The 15,664-nt window shown below is 38.8% G+C and overlaps 4 protein-coding genes across 5 annotated transcripts; 3 read left to right on the top strand and 1 right to left on the bottom strand.

Moving 5' to 3' along the window:
• LOC137746913 (uncharacterized) lies at positions 1 to 906 on the top strand. The gene has a single exon (XM_068486925.1). The coding sequence runs from the start codon at positions 1 to 3 to the stop codon at positions 904 to 906; it is 906 nt and encodes a 301-aa protein (XP_068343026.1).
• Positions 907 to 2,111: 1,205 nt separating this feature from the next.
• On the top strand, positions 2,112 to 2,930 carry LOC137746912 (uncharacterized). Its single transcript, XM_068486924.1, has one exon. It carries the CDS (start codon positions 2,112 to 2,114, stop codon positions 2,928 to 2,930), a length of 819 nt encoding a protein of 272 aa, XP_068343025.1.
• A 929-nt stretch (positions 2,931 to 3,859) lies between these two features.
• On the top strand, positions 3,860 to 6,647 carry LOC137747038 (uncharacterized). Of its 2 annotated transcripts, none has more exons than XM_068487040.1 (7): positions 3,860 to 3,969; positions 4,132 to 4,352; positions 4,632 to 4,717; positions 4,864 to 5,010; positions 5,161 to 5,284; positions 5,827 to 6,113; positions 6,303 to 6,647. In XM_068487040.1, the coding sequence occupies exons 2-7, from the start codon at positions 4,163 to 4,165 to the stop codon at positions 6,393 to 6,395; spliced, it is 927 nt and encodes a 308-aa protein (XP_068343141.1). In that variant the 5' UTR covers positions 3,860 to 3,969; positions 4,132 to 4,162; the 3' UTR covers positions 6,396 to 6,647. The 2 variants fall into 2 exon arrangements, with proteins under 2 accessions (XP_068343141.1, XP_068343140.1); XM_068487039.1 differs by having other exon boundaries at positions 3,896 to 3,969; positions 4,102 to 4,352.
• Positions 6,648 to 7,246: 599 nt separating this feature from the next.
• Positions 7,247 to 13,746, bottom strand: LOC137747039 (potassium channel AKT1-like). The gene is made up of 11 exons (XM_068487041.1): positions 13,323 to 13,746; positions 11,820 to 12,185; positions 11,664 to 11,721; positions 11,258 to 11,566; positions 10,927 to 11,172; positions 10,703 to 10,801; positions 10,555 to 10,587; positions 10,258 to 10,443; positions 9,924 to 10,118; positions 9,744 to 9,819; positions 7,247 to 8,415 (listed from the first exon to the last, which is right to left on the bottom strand). Exons 1-11 carry the CDS (start codon positions 13,511 to 13,513, stop codon positions 7,529 to 7,531), a joined length of 2,646 nt encoding a protein of 881 aa, XP_068343142.1. The 5' UTR covers positions 13,514 to 13,746; the 3' UTR covers positions 7,247 to 7,528.
• Positions 13,747 to 15,664: the final 1,918 nt, after the last annotated feature.

The following is a 15,664-nucleotide window of genomic DNA, read 5'->3' as shown; positions in this document are numbered from 1 at the left end:
ATGTCGGGTTCCGGTGAACAAGAAGCACCAATTGCTGGGCAAGTCTCCGATTCAGGCGAACTAGAAGCACCGAGTTCTGCGCAAGTGCCATATTCCGGCGAACAAGCACCAAGTTCTGGGGAAAACTCCAATTCCACCGAACAAGAAGCACCAAATTCTGAGGAAAATCTCGATTCCAGCAAAGCAGCACAAGATTCTGAGGAAAACCCCGATTCCGGCGAAGCAGCACAAGATTCTGAGGAAAACCCCGATTCCGGCGAAGCAGCACAAGATTCTGAGGAAAACCCCGAATCGGGCGAAGAAGCACCAACTTCTGAGGAGAACTCCGATTCCTGCGAATCAGCACCAACTTCTGAGAAAACGTCCGGGCCCAGCGAAGCAGCGCCAACTTCTGAGGAAAACACCAATTCCGATGAAGACCCAATGTCAGTGACCGGTTCCAATGAAGTTGAAAGAACCATTTCTGTGAATACCTCTGATTCCGGCGAAGCAACACTAATTTCTAGGGACAACACCGCTTCCGGCGAGGAAGCAACATCTGGGGAAATGTCATTGACCGAAGCACCAATTTCTGGGAAAATCTCCGATTCCAAGCAAGAATATCGACCAATTTCTCCGAAAATGCCGGATCCATGGAAACAAGAGGAAATACCAAATTGTGATGATTATGTTCCATGGTTGATCGATAACACTGAATTTGTACAGGAACTCGTTGAGGAGCTGATGATTGGAGATCCACCTTTGCTCGATTACTCTCACGAGAACCCTGCTCTTCCTCCTACCGTCACTGCGACAAAACCCTCTTCATCGTCGAGTGAGAGCGCAGCTGAGAATGTGAAGCTGGGAAAAGGAAAGATCGATGAGAAAGGTAAGGGGAAAGAAAAGCAAGAAGATGGTCAGTTCTGATATGCAAGAAATAAAGGTATCGATATTCATCAAGACAATAAAGACAGTCAGTCAATCATGCTCCGTTTCTGAATAAAGAAGATGTTATGTGATGATCAATTGGAGTAGGCAGATTCGAATCGAATTTCGGCGGTAAAAATCTATCGAAACTTGTGAGATTTTAGATTTTTATCTAGTTACCATGTTACTAAAATCTCTGCGAATTTCGTTGATTTTGTTCGTTGAATTCAATCGTCGAACTTGGAATTAGTGTAATGAAGAAGAACATCCGGTAATGGATTGCCTATTGGTTTTTTTTCCTTGCATTCTATTTTGTGTTCAGTTTTCTGTATTTCATAAAGCTTCCGATTTGCTTTCTTTGTTACGATAAATCATGATTGTCAATCGTGTGAATCGAGTACCAGTTTGTCGCATCGTTTCGACGGAAGTTAATGAAATGCTTGTGTTCCCTTAGCCTGCCAAGCATTACAATGTGCAAGATGAATTGATTGCAAAGAAGCATAAGTTCACTGTTCAACAGAAGACACAATTGATTAAGCAGTAAAAGGGCGTTTTCAATTTAACTTCAATAAATTAAAGTACCAATAATTTAACAATTCAAATTTAATTTTGTGGACAATTAATCTCGTAAAATATTGCTAATTAGAATTACCATTAGGATTAACCATGATTTATCCACGCGATTAACGAAAGTTCAATTGCTTCCACGCCATGAATCGACTAACACCATTTAGCGATGTAGTGGGTAATATTTGAGTTATCAAGACACAATAAAATGGGGCCCATAACCAAATAAAGCAGAGCCGTTAGAGTTTGATATGATCTGTTATTTCTCCCGCCAATTTTCAGTTCGGGACTCATCACATATTTACCAATTTACCCTTCATCTCCCTCCCTTATATCTCACAACGGAGTAGTGCTGACTGAAACCACATACACAATCAATCATCAAATCTTTCAAGAAATTAAGAGAGAGAGAGAGAGAGAGAGAGAGAGAGAGAGAGGAGAAAGATCAAGAATTGAGAGAGTGAACCCATGATTCACCGTCGTTCTTGAAGCGGAAAACACGAAGAAGGAAACGAAGATGGTGGTGAAAGACACAGAGAAGTCCCTGTAAGCTTAATGCTTCTTGCATTGCGTAATCAACCGTTTCAGTTGATCGAGTCAGTTGATCGAGTTTTGAGAGAGAAAATTTTTGTGGGAAAATGTTGGATTCCAGTGAACAAGAAGCTCCAATTGCTGGGCAAGTCTCTCATTCAGGCGAACAAGAAGCACCAGTTTCTGGGGAAAACTCCGATTCCTACGAACAAGAAGCACCAAATTCTGAGGAAAATCTCGATTCCGGCAAAGCAGCACAAGATTCTGAGGAAAACCCCGAGTCCGGCGAAGAAGCACCAGCTTCTGAGGACAACTCCAATTCCGGGGAATCAGCACCAACTTCTGAGGAGACCTCCGGGTCCAGCGAAGAAGCGCCAACTTCTGAGGACAACACTGATTCCAATGAAGACCTAATGTCAGTGACCGGTTCCAATGAAGTTGAAGGACCCATTTCTGGGAATATATCCGATTCCGGCGAAGCAGCCCCAGTTTATGAGGGCAGCACCGATTCTGGCGAAGCAACGTCTGCGGAAATGTTATCGACCGAAGCACCAATTTCTGGGAGAATCTCAGATTGCGAGCAAGAGCTTCCTCCAATTTATGTGAAAATGTCGAATCTATGGAAACAAGAGGAAATACCAAATGGTGATGATTACGTTCCATCGTTGATCGATAACACTGAACTTGTACAGGCACTGCTTAAGGAGCTGAGGATTGGGGATCCAACGTTGCTCGATTTCTTATACATGAACAATGCTCGTCCTCATACCACCGCTGAGTCAAAACCCTCTTCATCGTCGAGTGAAAGCGCAGCCGACAATGTGGAGCCGGGAAAAGGAAAGATCGATGAGAAAGGCAAGGGGAAAGAAAAACAAGAAGATGGTGAAGGCAAGGGGAAAGAAAAGAAAGAAGATGGTCAGTTCTGACACGCAAGAAATAAAGATCTATCGAAATTATGGGATTTTAGATTTGTAGCTAGTTACCATGTTACTAAAATCTCTGTGAATTTCGTAGGTTTTGTTCATCGAATTCAATCGTACAACTTGGAATTAGTGTAATGAAGAAGAACATCAAGTCATGGAATGCCTGTTGGCTTTTTTCTGCATTCTATTTTGTGTACAGTTTTCTGTATTTCGTATCGCTTTCGATTTCTTTGTTTGTTATGATAAATCGTAATTGTCATTCGTGTGAATCGAGTACTAGTTTGTCATACGACGAAAGTTAATGAAATGCTTGTGTTCGCCTACCCTGCTAAGCTTTACAATGTACAAGATGAATTGATTGCAAAGAAGCATAAGTTCACTGTTCAATAGAAGACATAATTGATTAAGCAGTAAAAAGGCAACCCCAAAGGCCCCCAGCTTTGCAAGAGTCCGGGAGGGGGGGGGGGGGGGGACGTCTATGTTTGACTCAACTAATATAGTTATGAAATTAATAGAGAAACCTTGTGATAGAATTGACGGTTAGGAGTATATTAGCATGATAAAAGCTCGGGAGGGTTAAAACCAAATTGAAAATTCGAATGCAAAGTGTTATATCAATTGCTAAAATATTTGAGGAGCGTTGTATTGAATATAAAACCTCGAGTGTTGAACCGAATATAAAGCCTCTTACTTGTATCCCAAGCAACAAAGCTTCTTTGGTAAAACAAACTTGTGCTCTACACAATTACTCCACCATTTCATCGTAGTAGAAAATTCAGAGACAGGAAACTGAATTGGGTCAAGTGGCCCATTACACTACAGCAATAAGGCCCAATTGATAAATCCATGAAGCCCATATAAACAGGGCCCAAGCTAACTCAATGATTACCCAGTCAACGGGTCAAGCCATCGCGGCGTGCGCAGTACGCACCGCGTGTTGTATAGAAAACCTTAGAATTTCCAACACAGCTATACACGTGTCGCCATCGTAAAATCATCCCTTTACGAATTTGCCTAGAAATTTCTCCGCAAAACAATCCAGGTATTAATTGAATCCCCAAACAATCCGTAATTTGTTCATCAATTTCCTTCGGAATCCCCCGATAAATTTCTGTAAAATTTACCGATTCTCACTCATAAACTCGAATTGCACTTGAATTTTGACAAATTTTAGGGCTTTTGATCTGTTCTGGTTGGCAATTAGGAGCTGGATTGGGGTTTCGGGCGGCCGATCAATGAAGGGGGAAGTGCAGCTGGGGCCAACAGGTGAAAGGGAGCGAGACCGAGACCCTACTGACATTGACCCGCTGCTACCGAACCAGGTCGATTCGTCGCCGGCAAGCTCGAGTGAGATCAACAATGAAGACCTTGAGTCTGGCTCTATTCCCAGCTGTCGAATTTGTCTCGAGAGCGATGCCGAACCAGGTCAATCGGTTTTTGATGAATGAAATTAAGTTTGTTAATTTGAATTTTTGTTTAAGCAGTGTTGGATTTTCAGTGCCATCTGATTCCTGAGGAGTGTTTTATGTTTTGTGGGTTAAATTGTTGTGATTTATTGCAATCGTAGTTCGGAACTTCGAAAGATTGTATCTTGTTGTAGTTTAAGTCTATGTTTATAGGTTGCAGTAATTTGATTCAATTGAGAGTTGAAATGAGTATGTTGCTGCTGCTGTTGGTCTGATTTGTGTTGGTTTAACTTTACAGGGGATGAATTGATTTCACCTTGCATGTGCAAAGGCACCCAGCAGTTTGTTCATAGGTCCTGCCTCGATCACTGGCGCTCTGTTAAAGTAAATAACTTTTTTCTATTAGAGTGAGGATATTGTGTATCATGGTGAAATTTAGTGACCTGTTATCTCAGATTGTGCGGGAACCGCACATTCCTTAATTATTTACTGAACTTGTTATCTCCTCCAACTTTAATCTGCTTTTCTAGGAAGGATTTGCTTTCTCACACTGCACAACCTGCAAAGCGGAATTTCACCTTCGAGTTGAAACATATGAGGACAATACCTGGCGTAAGATAAAATTCAGAGTTTTTGTGGCAAGGGATGTTTTCCTCGTATTTTTAGCAGTGCAATCAGTAAGCAATTGTCCTTTTGATTATGTTCCATGATACAATTTCATTCTTTAGTTAATGAAGCATTTCTGTTTCGGTTGGAATTCTTTTGATATAGTTTCATCTTGTAAGGCAATGGAAAACTTGTCAGTTCTCTAATTAATTATTTTCCAGATAATTGCTGCTATTGGTGGCTTTGCATATGTTATGGACAAAGATGGTGCATTCCGGAATTCATTTAGTGATGGTTGGGACCGTATCTTGTCAAAACATCCTATACCATTTTATTATTGTATTGGTAAATTCCTACATCTTGAAACTGTTATGTAAAAAAGTTATGTAGTTCAGGGTTTTTCCCCGCTTGCATCATGGAAAGGCTTGAACACTCCAATAACAAACATGGGACTAGCTTATTGAGTCGGTAACCGTTGCTAATTAAAGTTTGGTATCGTTTGTGTCAGAGTGGTAGATCTTAGGGAATTTTGAGTTTCTGACAGAATGAAGGCAATAGAAGTCCCTTCTTGCTGTTTGAAGTAATATTTTGGACATTTCTATGAAATTTCAATGAAAGATGTGCACCAAAGACATTAAGTAATTTCTATTAATAGATCTTTGTGCTATGTCTCCCTAATCTGTATGCCACACCCCCCCCCGCCCCCGCCCCCCCCCCAGCGCCCCCCCAACCCCCTCTTATCTGATCTTATCGTCTCATTTGTTATTACGATAAACTTGTACCATTGTTTATAATGGGAAGGAAATATGAGGACAAATAAATGTAGTACTTGTTCACATCTATTGCTTTGTATTTTAAATCGTGTTTGCCACTGTGCATTTGACCAGGTGTCCTAGGCTTTTTTGTACTGCTTGGATTTTTTGGGCTCATACTACACTGTTCATCGCTCAATAGCAATGACCCACGGATGGCTGGCTGCCAGAACTGCTGCTATGGTTGGGGAATTTTGGATTGTTTCCCAGCGTCGATGGAGGCTTGCTTTGCGCTGGTCATCGTTTTTGTTGTCATCTTTGCCATCCTTGGCATAGCTTATGGTTTCCTTGCCGCCACCATGGCCATTCAGCGGATATGGCAGCGACATTACCATATCCTGACCAAGAGGGAGCTCACAAAGGTTAGTCTTCGACATTCTTCTCCTGTGCATGTCTTCATGCTTGTATTTAATCATTTATTGGATGTGGCATGGACTTGCATTAATTTGCCAAACCAAGAGAGAGTGTGTATCATCTCGTAATTTTCAACTCTTCTAGATATTTGCATCATTCAGAAGTCCCGGAATGCTTATGGTTTCAAAATTTTGCAGGAGTATATAGTGGAGGATCTTCATGGATGCTACACCCCACCGAAACTAGATCCCGAACATGAAGCACGTCTGAAAATGCTGAAGTTGTTGTAGATAGAGAAATAAATTTCAGGATATGAAATCCGCAATGTGTATTTGCACTTGTAACTTGTTGAAGGATCCTGTGGCTGTAGAGGGAAAAGAATAGTCTCATTTTCCCCAGAATTCACCAAAATTGTAAACCCTAGTCTTGGAAAGATGATCCAACAAATGTTGGGGGGGATGACCACTTGTCCAGTACTTTTGTACTCTCATGACTCTTGTGATATTTGCTTTGCTCCTCGATTGTTACCAGTTGAGCTATTCTTCGTCTTGTGTCCTCTTGAGTGTTTATATATCTCCCGCGAAGCGGGCTTTTCCGGTTGTATTCCCACCCCAGGTCATTTCCCTTAATTTCTGCTGAGTGAGAGAGGTTCGAGCAAAACTCCCTTATTTTCTTTCATGTATCCGGAGAGGAAAGACGTCGCAACTGACAGGACGAACGATGTAGTTGGCATACGAGTGCGGTGTCACCGGTAACAAGACGGATGTGGAAGCAGAGACGGAGAGTCAAGCGGCTCATCTGGCTGGACCAAATGAAGAATGAATGAAGCTATAATTTTCATGAGTGAGTTTGGTAGACTGCATTGCGAGTTGTTAATTTGAGTTGTGTTGTAGGGATGCAAATTGGTTTGAAACAACTCCAACTTGCATTAGGTTTGGTTTGTATTTGGCTCATCGAAGCTCTGCTTGTGAAGGAAACAAGCCGAGCCTCAAACTTAAAACACTAGTGTGCTCGGTTCTTGAGCGACTCGTGCCCCTGAATATATGACGCATTGACCTATCCTACTAACCTAATTTATAGTTGCATATACTTGTACTACAATTTAATTTCTTTTAGTCGACAATGAGAAAATAATCTGCACGTTGCTCGAAATAAGACTGATTTTATTTTACAATTTTTACATTTTCAAGCTGTAAATCATTTACATTTTGCTGCTACATACATTTAACTTGCACAGTGACTTGACGTGCAAGTCATAATATTGACAGGAAAAAAAAACACGAAAATATAACAGATGACAGCAGGAGGTTAACTATGGACATCATTTTTCATCCACATCTCTCAATCCAGCATATCTTAATCTGGATTAGTCCGTGGTATTAGACAATTTATTTACAAATCCTCCTTAATTAATTGGAGGATTTTAGCTGTTAGGTTCTTCTTGTTCTTGTTGTGATTCACCAGCACTTACAAAAACGAGATGATCACCGTCTCTAATTACATCTATATCGTCGATTCCAGCTCCATCTTTGCTCACGATTTTCACTGGCGAGAGTCCAAATTTCTTTGCCCCTATCTCAACCAACTCCTCGTAAGTCTGTGGCAGCAGCACAAGTTTGCCTTTCACTTCACCCTTTTCAGGGCAACTAATCGTCACCCTAGCAGCAGGGTTGCTTACGTAGTTCTTAGGAACTTTCGCCTCTGCAACGGAGAAAAACAAGTCTTTCTCCCCTGTGTGGGCAGCTGACATCATGCCAAACAGTGAGTTGTGGAAGTTATTAGTCCTACGCCTCGGGCGATTCCTTCCCCATGATCCTCCCTCCACTCTTGAAAACGAGCTGTCTGTGGGTGGAGTGTGGATAGTTGGCTCACTCGTAAACCTCCCAAGGAACCGGATCCCACTCTTGTGCTCGGGAATGGTAATGACAACTTTGGGTTCTTTACTAGAGTGGAAGAGGCTCTTTATGTCTTCGTGTCCTTGTTGTTCCGCTAGAGCTCTCGGGGTCCAGCTATGGAGGTCGGGTTTGTCAACGTCAGCTCCTTGGTCCAAAAGGTATTTGACAATGTCTACGTTGTCTTCAGATACAGCAACATGGAGAGCTGTGGTCCCATTGCTTTTCGGACGCGTAACATCTCCGCCATGTCGGACAATTTCCTTGAGCAAATCCAACCTGTTTTGCTCAGCAGCAGTGCAAGCAAATTGACCTATATCCCCTGAGTTCAAGTTTGCACCATTGTCTAACAGCAGCTTGGCAATTTGCTCATGACCATTCAGTATTGCCTCCCAGAGTGGTACATTCCCATCTGAGTCTGTCAATGCGTAAAAACAAAGTTGAGTTCATGTTAAGCCTAAAATTTTCTCTTAAATCACAAAGTAAACGAGTAATTAACCGGCGGTTAATAAGCTGTACATCTAAAGTACGTTTGAAAAAGAAGTAATTAACCAACAACAATATTCTAAACTATTCTAATTTAGGAGATGGTCAAACACAGACGCCACTGTGGAGAGTTGACTTTGAGAGTGGACAACCGCCCACATTAAAAAAATATGACCTAATAATTGACACAAGCCATGTGCATACATACATGCGCACGCAGAAACAGTTCATTGCAAATAATTCCATCAAGTCTACGGAGACGATCTATCCTTGGAAAGGGAAAAGAAACGCGTCGACTATCTTCGCTTGATAAGACGACATTCTAAACTACTTTAGTTTATAAATAAGGAGATTCGAAGCTAAGCGCAAAAATGTAGTACATGATTTTGGCCAACTAACATCACCCACGTTTTTATGCTGACAGAATCACAACAAATTTCTATTTGCACGAACTACGAGATGTGTGGAGATCAAGAAGTTACATACAAAAAAAAAATTTCATAAGATAAAGAAATATAGAAGCCAAACCCCTACATTTTAAAGATATTATATTAAAAAGGATTCGGATAAGATAATTAAACAGATTTTAAAGACTAAAATAGCATGATGTTTGCCTCTGGACTCTGATGCATATAAAAAATAATTAAGCATAAGAATTTGAAACAAATAATTGAATCAAGTAGTTCATAGGTTAATTAGGTAAAGTCAACAGACACAATAAATTCCTCTATGGAAGAGTATGTAACCGGATATTCATTCTTTTTTTTTTTTTTTTTTTTCCACGAGGAGAAAATGAATGACCGGTTACATGGTAGAATCCTAACAGAAGAGTATTTCTGAATTATAGTTAATTAGTTATGGCAAAGGTCAGACACAAAACCGAGCGCAATGACGTTCTAGGATTCATATAGCCGACCCCACTTAGTGGGAAAAGGCTTTGTTGTTGTTGTTGTAGTTATGGCAAAGGTCAACACATAGGACCAGTATTTCTCTACATGGGCAAATTATATTAATTTGATCTTAACTCTATGTATAAGTGATTTCTCCTAATCGCCTATGGAGCCTACGATAAAGTATGTTTGACGATCAACCTTAGCGAAATAATTGAACGGACTTTCTTGCATGAGGAATAGGATGGCCCTACTAGGAGGATATTTATTATAATTCAAACACGATTACCCTTAATGTCAAACCTCTAGTCAACAGTTATATGTTTGATGGTGGTTTAACTTAATGATTTGTTAAAGGATTGGATAGTACCTCTGCTGTTAGGATCTGCCCCATAGTCTAGCAGAAGAAGCACGCAGTTCTCGCTTCCTTTCAATGATGCTATGTGCTGGTTTTTCACAGAACAAAGAGGAAACAAAAAATGTGTGTAAATATTCAGAGTTTGATGCACTAGAAAAAAGGGTAAAATCAAGAGCAGAGGACTTTGCATACCAGAGCAGACCTCCCATTATTATCCGATTCATTTGGATCCAGACCCCGTTTCAACAACTGATTCAACAACAAGTCGTCTCCTCTGATTGCTGCAAAGCATAGACTGAGAGGCAGGTCCATTCTACCCCGAGCCAGCATGGTCTCTGTCTCCAACAAAACTCCCTCCATGATTGGGTCCTTGAGGTCCTTCAAATGCTGCAACCCACCAAGAAAGAAACACCAATGTAGAGTGCAACAGGTTAAAAATCATCATCCAAATAAATTCCGAGCAGAAACAAATGAGTTTCTTTAACTTATGGATCAGACGTCGCAAGGTTATATCAAATAATCTCACCTGAAGGAGATTATTCATAATCACAGTCCCATCTCCAACATTAGCTTGAACTATGTTTAAGAATGTAGTACGATTCAGCCGCAGAAGCTGAGTCAATCTTTTGGTCCTAACTGTAAAAAGCTGTGGTCTGTAACAAAGTACCCCAATCTCACCAATAAGATCACCAGATTTTGCCTCACCGATGACCTGCAATTAGTAAAAGTAATGTTACTCAAAATTTTATTTGTCACGTCAAACCAAGGTCAAAGCAACTACCAAATGCAAAAGATATCCTTTCTATTCCAGTGTTAGACTTGCCTGTTCAACTCCACTTTTGAGAACCACTAAATCCTGTAAAGTAATTCAAACATTAGATTCGATTGTTCAGAAAACAAACTCGAATAAAGAGAATAGGAAATTTATAAGGTCTTTGAAATTTAATGAGAAAGAAAGATGAAATTGTTACCACAGCACCAGTGACAAGTATGTAGAAATCTGTGGGTGCTTCGTTTTGCAAGATTACATCTTCTTTGGGAGGAAAATACTCGGCTTTCATCTCCGAGACCTTTGAATTCAGAAGAAGAGTAAGAATTTAAACCAAACATCCACACAAGATACTTTGAAAAGTTCAGACAAGTTCACTAGAGAGAAGCATTTAATTGAAAACTTTGAGATTGGGTTTGAACTTACCAACTGAAAAAGCAAGTCATTTGAAACCCCATGAAACAAGTACACCTTATCTACAAGAGAGTAAAACAGATAATGTGAAATACTCGAGCGGATGGCTTTAGGAAGGGAATCAAGGGTCTCTTGTTGCTGCAGTCCTTCCGAGTCTGTTCTGAACTTCAGACACAAGTGTGCAACCATCTGATCCTGCAGGCGTACAGGCAGTTGGTTCCTCTGCGCAAAACTGGAAGCAGCTTGTATGGTATCCCTCTGGTAAACAGAAGCAACACAAATTAATATTCTAACATATCATGAATTTTATTGAACAAAATCCAATAAGTGAATATTTACTCACAAATTTTCTAGTTCGACTGGTCCCGTGGACAACCAAGTTGGTCATATTTCCAATTAAGTACGATGTCAATCCCAGGTTGAATAACATGTAGAATATGTCAAAGATCATCTCCCTTGTATTGACTGGATGCAGATCTCCATATCCAACTGTTGTTAGCGTTGTGATCGACCAATAAACTGAAGTCACATACCGAATCCACAGGCTTTGTTCTAGGATTTTTACTCCTATCCACGTTTTCGCAGGGTCGCGATAACGTGCAGCTATAAGATAATAGAAGCATCCAGCACAATGAATGGCAAAAAGGGTGACCTACAAAAGAGCATCAAAATCCCATAAGATGGTGATTCCATATAAGAAAATGCATTTTGTTCATGTAAATAATCCCAGAACCATAAAAATTACTTACGCATATAAGTTTTGCACAGCGAACCCAAAAGTAGTTATAATTCCTATCTTTCTCCAATCTGTTCAAGCAAGATAGTGGGGAGGTTAATATAAAGACAAACTTCTGCTTATATATGCATTTTTCGCAGTCAAACAACTTCTGGGACTATTGCCATACCTGGAAAATAGGGCACTAACTCTTCGTAGACGCCAAAGACGAAGCATGTTGAAAAAGCCATAAGACTGCACAGATTTAGGAAAGATCCTTGTGGCTAGTTCAGATGGGATTGTGGATATGACATCGAAAATCAACCAGGATCTTGCATACTTCCAACCAATCTTTTTACGATCATCAACAAGTAAATATGTGGTCTTGTCCAGGTAAGCCACAAAGAATGTGAGAATGATATCAATAGCAAAGAAACCATTGACAACATTATCAACAATGGAAAGCGGTCCCCCTGGTCCTTTAAGAAAACCAAATTCGAACGGCGATACCCAAGCAGTATAGATGACGAGAACAACAAGAAATGTTTCCCATATCCTGCAAGAACAAATTCAATCTGAGCCAAGTTTAGCAACAAGATGGATCTTTTACGAGTAAGAGAATCCCAAAAAATATTATCCAAACCAAGATTGCAAATTTATGCTCTGAACATATAATTCTTCCAGAATTTAATACATATGGGATGTCTTGGTTCAGTGATTAGCATTCAAAACTCTTCCTTTTCCATCTGATTCACAAATGTCTAGAATCATGAAATAAAACTGCAGATTGTTTTCCATACACGAAAAATTCAGATCAATTACAGGCCTCCAAATCCGAAAGTTCTTGTCTTGTTAAAAGAATTTATAACTTTTTTTCGTAACCAACGGTCGATTGATATGTCTGATTCAGTTCGGAGAACATAATTCCAGACTCAGTCCAAACTAATGGGAATAAAAACCGAGCACTTGAAAACAGCAAAGGTATATTCCAACAGAGAATCAACACAAATTTCTTTTGAAAAAAAGGAAGATACTTTTGGGCCCCCAGAATTTTTAGCAGTGACATAATTTGAAGTTTCAACAACCACCACTTCTGTCATGATTCATGATTATTCAAAGACATAACAACAACCACTTTAGAAGCATAAGGCTATGAAGAAATAAAATAAAATTAAAATTAAAAACCAAAACAAATGAATCCTTTGAAACATTGAAAAGGCACCCCCAAGATTCAATGCCTGTCTTTTCTAAATTCCAAAAAACATACAGTAAATTAATACACAAAAAAGCAGAGAAAATATAACCAAATAACACAAATACTAATATGCATTCAAAACAATGCAAAAATCCCATTCGAGAGTAATTATAAACAACCCCAGAACAAGGAGAGACTTTTCTGTACGCCGGGTACACGGCCTGGTACACCAACACCTTAGTATCACATAAAACTCTCAAATAAACAAAAACCACAAAGCTTCAACCTTTTGTGGCAAAAATTCAATGGTTTTTTCCAAAACACAAAACTCAGAAGAAAAGGTAATATAAAAATATGCAAAGAAACAAGTTTAGTCAATGCAACCGACCCACTACACGCTACAGTAAGAAATTAAAGATTTTTGGGTACACAAGGTGTTTGATAAAAGTAATAGCAGAAAACAAAGGCAACCCAGAAAACAGAATTCGGAAAAATAACCTGTAGCGGCGGTCGTACGGCGACACAATAAACCGGTCGAGCTTGATACGGCGGTTACTCGACCTTGCACCGAGAGAAGGTAAAATCCCAGTTGTAAGACTGTACTGGCTGCCGTCTCTGGAGAGCTCAATCTGCTCTTGGCCGCACATTGAGACGCTGAAGACTCCTCCGGTTCTGGTATTGCTCTCCATTGGTTGTTTGGAATTTCTAGAGAGAGGGAGGGGAGGAGAGAGAAGGAGGAGGACGTCAGTGGTGGAGGAAGTGCTTTGGGTTGTGTTTCTTGGCAGGCTTGATCACCGTTTTGGTGGGATTTGCAGGTGCTATAAATAGGGAGGTCTGCTAAGACTCCTATTGGATTTGTAATATTTTATTTTTATAGGGCTTTTGACCTCTATTTCGCGCTCACGCGGTGCTTCTTCAGGCGGGCAAGCATTGTCTGCCCTTCCATTTTCGATGCTCTTTTCTGTTCTGTTTATGTGATCATGGTTAAGTCATTTTAATATTTTATATTACTATTTATTTTTGTCTTATTATCTCTATATAAAAATAATATAAAATATTGACATGACTTAATCGTGACCATAAAAAGCAGGAAAGCACGCAAGGGCACAAAAAGTAAGAGGGCAGACAATCCTTGTCCCCTTCAAGCTCTGTCCCACTCTTCCTACAGAATTCAATGTTTACAAAGTGAGAAAGAGTTCATCTCTAGATTTCTTCTATTAAAACCACTAGATCAAGTGATTTGGATTTTTGAAATTTGATCAACGGCTAAAAACAAAGATTTTTAAAAAAAATTATAATAATTTTAATCATTAAATCAAATTTTAAATATCTGAATCACTTGATCTGATAGCCTTGGTGGAAGAAATCCAAAAAAGTTCTCTTTTCTACAAACTGCTCTTAAATGAAAAACACTTTTTAAAAAAAAAGTTTTTGAAATCCAAAAGTACTTGAAAGTTTTATCAAGATTAACTTTCATTTTTATTAAAAATTAGTTTCAAATATACTTTTCTCTAAAATGTTTTCAATGATTTAAAAATACTTTCTTAACAAACCCGTACTATCTCTCTCAATATATACACACACTATTATTTTATAGACTTATTAATTAATATGCCCTGAAACTATAATTTAGTCTCATTCGCTAAACCAATTTGTGGGGACAGATTAATTAATGAGTCTTCCTTTAGGATAATACTATAAGACTAAATTTGTAGACAAAATTTCGTAAATTAAATGACATAGCAGTTGAAGATTGGATTATTACTTAAACGTTGATAAATATGCTCATTCCTATTGATGACACATCATTTAGTTTGTAAATTTTGTCTACAAATTTAATTGTCCTAGCAGTACTCTTTCCTTTATGTTGAATAAAATTATTTGACCCCTTTACCCCTGTTGCAAATTTATAAACTGCGTAATTGATGTCGACTGATGACGGTATCAATAAATATGAGTTAAATCAGCTAATCAGAATAGTGTGTCCATTCAATGAATCAACTTGGAATAAGCTTGAAAATATCAAAGGTTAGTTCTCTTACATCAACGTCTGAAATCCCTTTACATATATTTTCCCTTTAATGAACCAACAAAATTACAAAGAAGATACCAATGGAATCCTAATGTTTAGAAAATCAAAACAAATATTAACTCATATATTAGGAAGATTAGAGAACCAAATACAAAATTGATTATGATTATGTACCAAATTTGATAATGAATCCGCAACCATATTTGCATCTCCGACGATATACTTAAAAACTACCACCATTCATTATGACGGTTTGGTGGTATGCTTCTTCACTTAAAAGTGAGACGTTTTAGGTTCGAATCTTATGAATGGAAAATTTAATAACAAATTAGGTTGTCCCTTGTATGGCTTTGCTGAACTCCCTCTCTCCTCAGTGTAAAAATATCGATGTACTAAAAAAAAAAAAAACTACCCCTTTTGACGAAGACCTAGTTTTTTAGATATCAACCAAAATCTTATAATCCCCTTATATATAAGTAGTTTCTTGTAATTTAAACGTATTGCCCATAATAAACCATGCCTAAAAACTGGTATCTCAAATTGAATAACCAGAAGCATGACTACTTAAGTAAGTTCCACCAAGTTAAAATTTTCTCAATTTTCCAGTATTTTTAAGTTTGAACAGAATTTGCAAATTTTGTCATATAATAAACCAGAATTAAGTGGTTTCCAAGTAATCATATTATTTATGTTTATGTTTCATATTATTTATGTTTTTTTAGTACAATAATATATTTACACTAAGGGAATAGGGAGTTTGGTTAAGCCAAACAATTGACAACCTAATTTGGTATCGAATTTGTCATCT

The sequence above is a fragment of the Pyrus communis genome, chromosome 10, assembly GCF_963583255.1.
Source record: "Pyrus communis chromosome 10, drPyrComm1.1, whole genome shotgun sequence".
Taxonomy (NCBI): Eukaryota; Viridiplantae; Streptophyta; class Magnoliopsida; order Rosales; family Rosaceae; genus Pyrus; species Pyrus communis.
This window is presented reverse-complemented; position numbering and strand designations above follow the sequence as displayed.